Source organism: Panthera pardus, unplaced genomic scaffold (assembly GCF_024362965.1).
Source record: "Panthera pardus isolate Hobbes unplaced genomic scaffold, ASM2436296v1 HiC_scaffold_12, whole genome shotgun sequence".
Taxonomy (NCBI): Eukaryota; Metazoa; Chordata; class Mammalia; order Carnivora; family Felidae; genus Panthera; species Panthera pardus.
The window spans coordinates 50,625,663-50,635,707 of record NW_026526677.1 but is presented as its reverse complement, the minus strand read 5'-3'; the positions used below and the strand labels follow the sequence as shown (position 1 = coordinate 50,635,707).

The 10,045-nt window shown below is 37.0% G+C and overlaps 1 protein-coding gene across 1 annotated transcript; it reads left to right on the top strand.

The window, feature by feature from the left end:
- Positions 1-1,195: 1,195 nt before the first annotated feature.
- On the top strand, positions 1,196-4,367 carry LOC109271033 (olfactory receptor 481-like). Its single transcript, XM_019456064.1, has 2 exons — positions 1,196-1,220; positions 3,679-4,367. The coding sequence occupies exons 1-2, from the start codon at positions 1,196-1,198 to the stop codon at positions 4,365-4,367; spliced, it is 714 nt and encodes a 237-aa protein (XP_019311609.1).
- Positions 4,368-10,045: the final 5,678 nt, after the last annotated feature.

Sequence of the window (10,045 nt, the reverse complement as noted above, 5' to 3'; positions counted from 1 at the left end):
TTATTAACCAAGACTTGAGTCATTCAACCATGTCCATACAATGTTTCTAAATGTGGTTTCTTGCAAAGATCTTCTCAAGATGTGGGGAGTCGACCACAGAAGCATAGTCTTGATCCAGCAATATTACATGGATCCATTACACCCACATCAATATGTTGCTTCCCCCGGAGTTTATTGGCTAGCCAAGTGGTTGGTGTCTAAGGTTTCATATGCAAACATTACTTGCTCCTTAGTATATAGGTTACCACTTTCTACAAGAGGATTGAATATCAAAGTTGTCCTTATTTGCAAGGCTATACTACATGCTTGCAAACAACCCGTCAGAATATGCTAAAACATTTTTCTTTCTCTTATTTTCCAATTGTAAATGGGCGGTTATAGCTATGTGTTAGAGAAGGAGAGGGGAGGAGAGGAAAGATAATTTGATAGCACACTCAGGAACGAAGTCAAGCTACCAGACAGTCATTTGGGATACTGTCGATTGGGGCATTTGTGAATCTACATTTTCTCACCGTGTTTTATATTTGTAGAAGGAAAACACTAAATCGCTTTCACTTCTACACCTGGTAGACGATGTGGCACAGGAAAGTGGCTCTGATTATACACAAGTCTTCCTCTTCCTTGACTGAGTTCTTGGCACATGGTCAGTGTGTGAGAAACCCTTGTGGATCGGCCAGTGCCATGTGTGCCCACACGGGAATAGGAGATTTTTTCTGTCAGCTTTTACAAATTAACTGCCCCAAAGAGCAAATGCCAAATCAGAAGGCTTTAACGTCCTTGTGACAAGTTTTGCCCTTGTACCACACAATTCTATAAAACTACATCACGTGCAAATAATATAAATGCAAAATGAAGGACACTCAAATCCCCAACTGAGACATTTCCACAAATACGTTAATCCTGAAGCTGGAAAATTTTGGCTGTTGGTATGGGGATTGGTATCAACAATAAGAAGTAGTCAACCCATGTCTAAACTATAATCAAAATCTCAATCTTTTTTTTTTTTTTTTTTTTTGTATAAGTGATCTTTCAGGTCCTGTTATATTTTGTCAATCACTTTCCAGACCAATTTAATTTGACTAGGAATATGGCCTTCCTGACTTTAAATCATTATATTTTGTCTACTTATTGTGTGATACTAGTGTAAAAAATTGCAGGAAGACTTAGCCTCGGATGTGCCTGGGATGTGCCAGGGATGTGCCTGGGCGGACAGGCCTCAAGTAGGCACGGAGTCCCCATTAAACCATAGAGCGTTTGAGCTTTCAAACTAATGTCAGTTTCTAGTACCAGAAAATAAAGAAATTGAAAATGAAAAATGAAATGAAAATGAAAAAAGAAATCCAAAATGAAAAATGATGAGATTTCCCTTGCCATGTGAGAGTCGGGTATTTTTGTTGACTGCCACACAGAAATGTGATGGGATCCTGCGTGTTCCTGCAGTTCAGAGGAAGACATTCCCTTTAAGCTCTTGTATCAACACATATCATAATTACCAGTGTTATCAACACAGTCTTTCCCAACATGAAGCTGGTCATTAAAAGTTTGGTAATCTAATCTCTTGAGAGTGTAAACTGTGACTCCTTGCTGTTAAAATCGTTAGGGAGATTGTATCAGGTTCTGGAACACTAAATTTCCATAAGGCCAGGTCCCCAAGCCTCCCAGAGTTCCAAGGATTATAATAACTGTACATTGTAGCTGCTTGCAGAAAGGGATATATTGAAGTGTTGCTGCTTGACATGGTAGTATAAAGTCAATTTTTCATCCACCAAACTGTTAAATCTTTTGGAGATAAAAATGTCTCTTTTGGGAATTCTGGGGAAAAATCTGTACCAAATATGGGTTTGGGGTTCAAAATACTGTCTTTATACTGTCAATATACTGTCTTACACTGTCTTCCTCCTCTGTAAACCTTCAATTTCAGAAAATGGCATCACAATTTATCCTGAACCAGTGATATAGAAGCAAGTGACAGAAATAAAGAGCAAAACTTATTTGGGAGGACATACTTTTAACCCAGGCTAGACAAGAGTAATGCAGACAAAACCCCACTAAAAAAAGATGTGTTCAAAATTTGAAATTATAAAAGAACAAACCCAAATGCAAACAGTAAAAAACAAGGTATGTTTGCAGACACATCAAAGAACAGATTTAGACCATCAGGTTGTAATAGAATGAGCTAGTAGACAGTATAACATATTGGTTAATATTTTCAAAGGAATAAAAGAATAAGAAACCTCAGATGGGTTTTTGTTTTAGAAAAGACCACAACAATTTGAAAAAACAAACAAACAAACAGATAGTCTGGAAATAAAAAAATATACCCAGAAAAAATAGGTTAGACGGTAGATTATACATAACTAAAGAGAGAATTAATGAGGTGGAAGATAGATCTTAGGAATTACCCAGAATATCATATACTTATCTATGCAAAAAAATGAAAAAATGAAAAAGTGCCATTTAGCATTATCTATCAGAATTTAAATTGCGCAAAGCTTTTGACCCAATAATTTCACTTCTTAGAGCATACCCAAGAGAACTACTGGTATATAAGCATTGGCAGGGTATAGCTAAATAAATACTGATCAAACACTTAGAACGCTATGAATCATTACAAAGATTGAAGGAGATTAGTACATGCCCACAGGGAATTACCTAAAAAATATTTTTGAGTAAAAGAAAGCAATATCAGAGCAATACAAACAGTAACATCACTCATGAAAAACCATATGGAAATCAGGAACAAGGAAGAGATTCTTGGTTATTCAAAGGGGGGACTGGGGTAGAGAAAAATATGGGGCAGGAAAAGGAAGAAGCATCTTCAATAACTGCATCTCTATTTAAGGAGTTCGAGATTTGGTGGGGGGATCTATATAATAAGTGGGAAATGCCAATGCTGCATTAAATCATGGGTCACTTTCACATGGAGCATTGTGGCTCTTCTGCAACTCCTCAGGAACTAACTGTGAGTCACAAGATAGTGTTTAAGAAAATAGTTCTAGGCTGCTTCTTAGAAATATCACGGATGACCAAAGGATAGCCCACATTAATTGTGTTGGTCCAAATCAAGTTTCAAAACAAATTTGATATTCTCCATTATTATATACAAATAATGAGAAGACTAAATGAAGCCCCTGAGACCTTTATGAACCTCAGACAGCATAATGGTGTAGGCATACATAAACGCACCTAATTTTCTCAGTCTTGTTGGATTTTCTCCCATTGGATTCTCAGTGGGATGTTGACAAACCTGTGCTTCTCTGACCTGAGGTAAGAGTTTTATATTCTAAATGGTCCTAAATCCTGAGTAAATAAACCCTGTCATATAGAGATGACTCCTAGAGTTTGTCTCTGTCATAATATTTGACCAGCAGGTAACAGTCATTCTTTGTTATTGATTTATTAACGTCCGTGCATTTGTAGCAGGAGCTACTAGTTGTTTATTTGAAATAGATTCTCAGTTATGAATTATTTGTTTACTGTTATCTATTCCTAAGTGTGTTAACATACAGCATCTCACTTAACAGCAGCCATGTGAGGCAAATATTATCTTAATTTCAAAAATAAGGATATTGAGTCTCAGAAGGATTATATAATTTTCAAGGTCACCTGCCAGGTGGCAGACCTTAAATTTATCCCCAGAGCTTTTGGCTCTGAAGTCTTCTTTTATTTTCATTGCAGCAACAGTACATCACGCTTTTCCATATCATACTGGCACCCACATAGTTCAGCTTGGCTCTGATGTTGTCTTTGGAACAGCTGAGTGTTTCCTGCTGGCTGCCATGGCCTATGATCACTATGTGGCCACCCGCTCTCCACTTCTCTACTCTACACACATGTCTTCCAGAGTCTGTATCGTCTTATTGGCTGCTTCCTATCTGGGGGGATGGGTGAATGCTTCATCATTTACTGGCTGTTTATTGAGCTTGACTTTCTGTGGACCAAATAAAATCAACCATGTCTTCTGTGACCTCCCACCACTAGTGAAGCTTTCTTGTACCCATATTTATGTTGCTGAAGTATCTCCTGCCATCTTAGGTGGGTCAATCATTGTAATCACATTGTTTATCATAGCTGTTTCATATCTATACATCCTGCATTTGGTCCTGAATATGCACCCCACTGAGGGAAGACACAAGGCCTTCTCTTTTTGTACTTCTCACCTCAGTGCAGCCACTTTGTTTTATGACACAGTCACATTTGTTTATGTCATACCAAAGTCAAGCCACTCATCTGACGATATTAAAGTGGTGTCTGTGTTCTATACAGTGGTGGTCCCCATGCTGAACCCCTTGATCTACAGTCTGAGAAACAAAGAGGTGAAAGAGGCAATGAGAAAATTGATGGCTAGAAAAAATAGGTCGTTTTGAAAGAAATTCAGTGTGATTCCAGAAACTGAAAAACTATAGTTTCAGGAACATATGTAATAGATGTTTATGTTGTCCATTAGCCTTATCACTTTATGTGAAGAACTATCTTAAATACACAATGCCAGTAGGTTAATTAGTACCAACTTTAATTTATAATTTTCTAGGTCACAAAATATATCATTTCATGAAATTCTGCTGGGTTCATTTTAATGTATACATTTCAGCATTAGGAGACCTAGAGAATATAGTTTTACTTTTTCTCTGCTTTGCTCATTGGTTAGAGTCCATGATTACAGAGGGTTTTATTTTTCTTCTGTTAGGTTATTATTTTTAAAATATCTTCTTGTAAGTTAGTATCTTAGAAAGCATTGTGTACTCAATGGAAATGCAATTGATAGTAGTGTCAGTCCAGGTCACTTTCTCTGGAAGCCTTGGCCTGTCTTATACAGGGTTATCATAACCTTTGAAATGGAGTCTTGAAAATTTTTATTTCCACCTAGAATAAGAGACCAAAAGAATTTATTCCATACCTTTGCCACCAAAGCAACTCAATCCAGGTAACACAGAAGAACTCTGAAGGCTGAGCCTTTGAGAGTTCCTTTGAAAATTCCCAGTAGATTTTTCATATTTTTCAAAAGTTTGTCTCCAAAGACTTGTCTTTGAACCTTTGCTAACAGGCTTTTGAATAGTAGGAAAAACTACTGGGGAGTATTGGTGGGAGGAGGCTAAGGTACAGTGGAACTTTCTTTCAGCAAGCCAATTGGTATAAAATTATGGATTAAGACACCCAGGCTGATGCAGGCAAGGACTACACCTGCGATCCTTCTCCCAAATATCTCCCAAAGTGTTCATTGCCACCACTTCTGTCACGACTTTATTTTAGGTGTTTATGATTGAGCCTGGACAGTTTTCACCCTTCTGAATTACTTCCCTGCCTCCAGAACCTTTTGATTAATCATGTTGAAAGATTAAAATATGGTTTTCCAATTATTACAAAAGTGATGTGTGTTGTATGAATCCTAGAGTAAATGTGGATTCCAATTCTCCCCAATCCAATGTTCCCAGAATATAAATTGGTGAAAGAAGAACTCTTTACAAACAGTCAGGGATAAGAAGACAACTTGCAGAAGGAATAGCTTCAGGAATTCCTGGTAACTCAGGTCTCCTGTGGATGATGTTATTTATCCACAGTTTTTTAGAAAGATAACACCAGAGAGTCCGAGGCTAGTCACCAGGTTTTACAATGAAGTAATCAGGTGGCGTTCCCCCTCATCGCTCTGGACCTCTTATGTTGAGCATTTTAAAAAAGCATTTGTCAGCCATTTGTATATCTCCTTTCGTGTAATGTCTCTTCAAGTCCTTTGCCAATTTTATGCTCAGATTGTACTTTTCTTATCGATTTGTTCTTACTATAATCTGTCTACAACTCTTTTGTCAGATTTCTGCATTTGGAAGTTATACTCCCATTCCGGTTTGCCTTATCACTCTCTTAATTGTCTCTTGATGAACGGAAGTTTTTAATTTTAATGAAGTCTAATGTAACAACATTTTCCTTATTGTTTTGTGTTTTAGTGACAAGTTCAAGAAATCTTTTCCCAATCCAAGGCTACAAAAATATTCTCTCATGTATTCTAAAGGTTTTATACTTTTGAAACTCAGAGTTGGGCTGTAATTTTACTTTGTTTCAAGTATGAATTAAAAAGGGCAGAGCCAACACATATATTTACTGAGAGAATGTGTGAAACTATGTGGTTTTGCTTGTATTACCAGCTCCTCCTCCAAGACTGTTTTTTATTTTATTTTGTTTTATTAATTATTTATTTTTTAATTTACATCCAAGTTAGTTAGCATATAGTGCAACAAAAATATCAGGAGTAGATTCCTTAATTCCCCTTACCCATTTAGCCCATCCCCTCTCCCACAACCCCTCCAGCAACCCTCAGTTTTTCTCTGTATTTAAGAGTCTCTTATGTTTTGTCCCCTCCCTGTTTTTATATTCTTTTTGCTTCCCTTATGTTCATCTGTTTTGTATCTTAAAGTTCTCATATGAGTGAAGTCATATGATATTTGTCTTTCTCTGACTAATTTCACTTAGCATAATACCCTCTAGTTCCATCCATGCAGTTGCTAATGGCAAGATTTCATTCTTTTTGATTGCCAAGTAATCCTCCATTATGTGTGTGTGTGTGTGTGTATATATATATACACACACATACCACACCTTCTTTATCCATTCATCCACCGATGGACATTTGGGCTCTTTCCATACTTTGGCTATTGTTGATAGTGCTGCTATAAACATCGGGGTGCGTGTATCCCTTCGAAACAGCACACCTGTATCCCCTGGATAAATACCTAGTAGTGCAATTGCTGGGTCGTAGGGTAGTTCTATTTTTAATCTTTTGAGGAACCTCCATACTGTTTTCCAGAGTGACTGCACCAGTTTGCATTCTCACCAGCAGTACAAAAGAGATCCTCTTTCTCCACATCCTCGCCAACCTCTGTTGTTGCCTGAGTTGTTAATGTTAGCCATTCTGACAGGTGTGAGGTGGGATCTCGTGGTTTTGATTTATATTTCCCTGGTGATGAGTGATGTTGAGCATTTTTTCATGTGTCAGTTGGCCATCTGGATGGGTTGTTTGGAGAAGTGTCTTTTCATGCAAGACTGCTTTTTAGATAAACTCCTTGGAGTGTAGGGGAAGGGAATTTTGGGGTGAAATGATTTACTTTTGCACTAGGGTTACTTCTGATTTCTGTCTGTCCAGGCAGTCCACGATGTCATATAAGGATTGGCTGATTCCTTCTCATCTCTTCAAGGTCTCTCAGTATAATGCAAGCCAGACTATGCACCTGCCCTCAGGTATGCAACCTGTCACAGTTCTCTGCTCACAGGGAAACAATCCCATTACAAAACACCAAAAAGAATAAAATAATCTAGGAATATATTTAGTGAAGGAGGTGAAACTTCCTTTGTTTACTTTGTAAACTTGTATAGTGAAAACTATAAAATATTGATAAAAGAAATTAAATAAGACCCAAGCAAATGTAAAAACATCCTGTGTTCTTAGGTTGGAAGACTTAATATTGTTAAAATATCCATACCTTCCAGGCAGATTCAGTGCATCCCTACCAAAATCTCAATATAATTTTTATAGAAATGGAAAAAAGAATTATAAAATTCATATGGAACCACAAAGGGCCCCCAAACAGCCAAAATAATCTTGAGAAGGAACAGCAAAGCTATAGGCATCACATTTCCTGATTCAAAATAATATTGCAAAGCTACATTAATTCAAATAGTATGGTACTGACATAAAGACATACGTCTAGGCCAATGAATAGAATAGAGTGCCAGAAATACGTTAATGCATATGCAGTCAAATAATTTTCAACAAAGGCACCAAGAATACACAGTGAGGAAAGTCTCTTCAATAAATGGTGTTGGGAAAACTGGATATCCATATTCAAAAGAATGAAATTGAACTCTTTTTTTTTTTTAATTTAAATACAAGTTAGTTAACATATAGTGTAATAATGACTTCAGGAGTAGAATTTAGTGATTCATCGCTTATAGATAACACCCAGTACTCATCTCAACAAGGCTTCCTTGATGCCCCTCGCCCATTTAGCCCATCCCCCCACCCAACATCCCTCCAGCAACCCTCAGTTTGTTCTCTGTATTTAAGAGTCTCTTATGGCTTATCTCCCTCTCTGTTTTTATATTATTTTTGCTTCCCTTGAAATCTTATCTTAAAGTAAACAAAAGAATAAACTCAAAATGGATTAAAGACTTAAATGTAAGAAATAAAACTGCAAGAAGAAAACCCCTGGAAGAAAACAGGGGAAAAGTTTCATGTCATTGGTCTTGGCAATAATGTTTTTGGTATGACATTGAAATCACAGGCAACAAAACCAACGAAATCACAGGCAAACAAAATCACAGGTAACAAAAATAGATAAGTGGGACTACATCAAACTTAAAGCTTCTGCACAGCAATGAAAACCATCACCAAAGTGAAAAGGTAACTACAGAATGAGAAAATATTTGCAAACGATATATCTGATAAGACATTAATTTCCAAAATATATAAGGAACAACTCAGCAAAGACAACTCAATAGCAAAAACAAGAAATGGCCAAGAGGTACCAGGAAAGATACTCAACATCGCTCATCATCATATAGATGCAAATCAAACCCATGATGAAATATCACCTCATATGTGTCAAGATGGCTATTATCAAAAAAACAAAAGGTAAGTGTAGGTGAAGGGCACCTGGGAGGATCAGTCAGTTAAGTGTCCAACTTCGGTTCAGGTCATGATCTCACCATCTGTGGGTTTAAGCCCCGTGTCAGGCTCTGTGCTGAAAGCTCTGAGCCTGGAGCCTGCTTTGGATTCTGTGTCTCCCTCTGTCTGCCCCTGCCTCACTCATGCTCTGTCTCTCTCTCTCTCTCTCTCAAAAATAACTAAAAACATTAAAAAATTTAAAATTTTTTTTAAAAAGTAATTGTAGGTGAGTATGTGGAGAGAGGGCAAACTTTTATACATTGTTGCTGGGAATGCAAAATGGTACAGCTGCTATGAAAACCAGTATGGAGGTTGCTCAATTAAGAATAGAACTACCGTATCATTCAGTAATCCCAACTCTAAATATTTATCTAAAAGAACTGTAATCAGTATCTCAGAGATATTAGCACTCACATGTTCACTCCAGCACTATTGACAATAGCCAAGATATGAGAAAGCAACTTAAATGTCTACTCACAGGTAAATGGATAAAGAAAATTTGGTATATATACATACAATGGAATCTTTTTTAGTCTTGAAAAGAGGAAATTCTGCAATATGTGATAACATGGATGAACTTGGAAGACATTATGCTGAGTGAAATAAGCCAGTCACAGAAGGACTAACACTAAATGATTCTACTTTATGGTGTACCTAAAACATTCAAAGTCACAGACTCAAGAGTGGAATGATGCTTGTCAGAGGCTGGAATTGGAGTGAGATGGGAAGTTGCTAATCAACAGGCATCAGGTTGCAGTTGAGCAAGAGAAATACGTTCTAAAGATCTGCTGCAGAACGTTGTATTGTAGTCAACAAGACCGTATTGTACACCCAAAAGCCTGTCGAGATGTCTCGTGTCAAGTACTGGTACTGCTATGTACCAGGCACTCTGCAATGTCCTCAGCATAAAGTGTGGAACAAAGCAGACATGATCCTTCCCTCATGTAAGTGTAGGAAAGTAGTCCAAAAAAAAAAATAAATAAATAAAAATAAAAATAAAAGACCCGAAGCAATTATTTACACTAGTATCATCATAATTAAAAGTGTAATAGATGCAAAACATATTTCAGGATTCTCTGAAACTATACACCATGAGACTATGACTTAGTCTAGGGTGTCAGAAGAAGTTTGAACGGTGAAATAAATTTAAACCTGAGACCTAAGGTGACTAGGAATTGGTCTTCTGTTGAAAGGGGGTGGAGTGATGAATATAACCATAAAATGGTTTTTAGTTGTGGGAGTACCTATTTATCTTTAGGTCCTAGTATAGTATCTGATACATACAAAGATTTTCTAAAAATTGTTTAACACTAATTCAACAAACGTATTCAGTGCCTCCTACATTCTCAGTGTTGCACCATTAAAGAGGGATACAAAAATAGTCATAGACAC

Bases quoted from the DNA above. Each gene is read 5' to 3' on its own strand.
- LOC109271033 (XM_019456064.1), top strand. From the start codon at position 1,196: ATGTGCCTGGGCGGACAGGCCTCAA. The intron at 1,221-3,678 runs GTAGGCACGGAG...TTTTCATTGCAG, and splicing joins CCTGGGCGGACAGGCCTCAA to CAACAGTACATCACGCTTTT.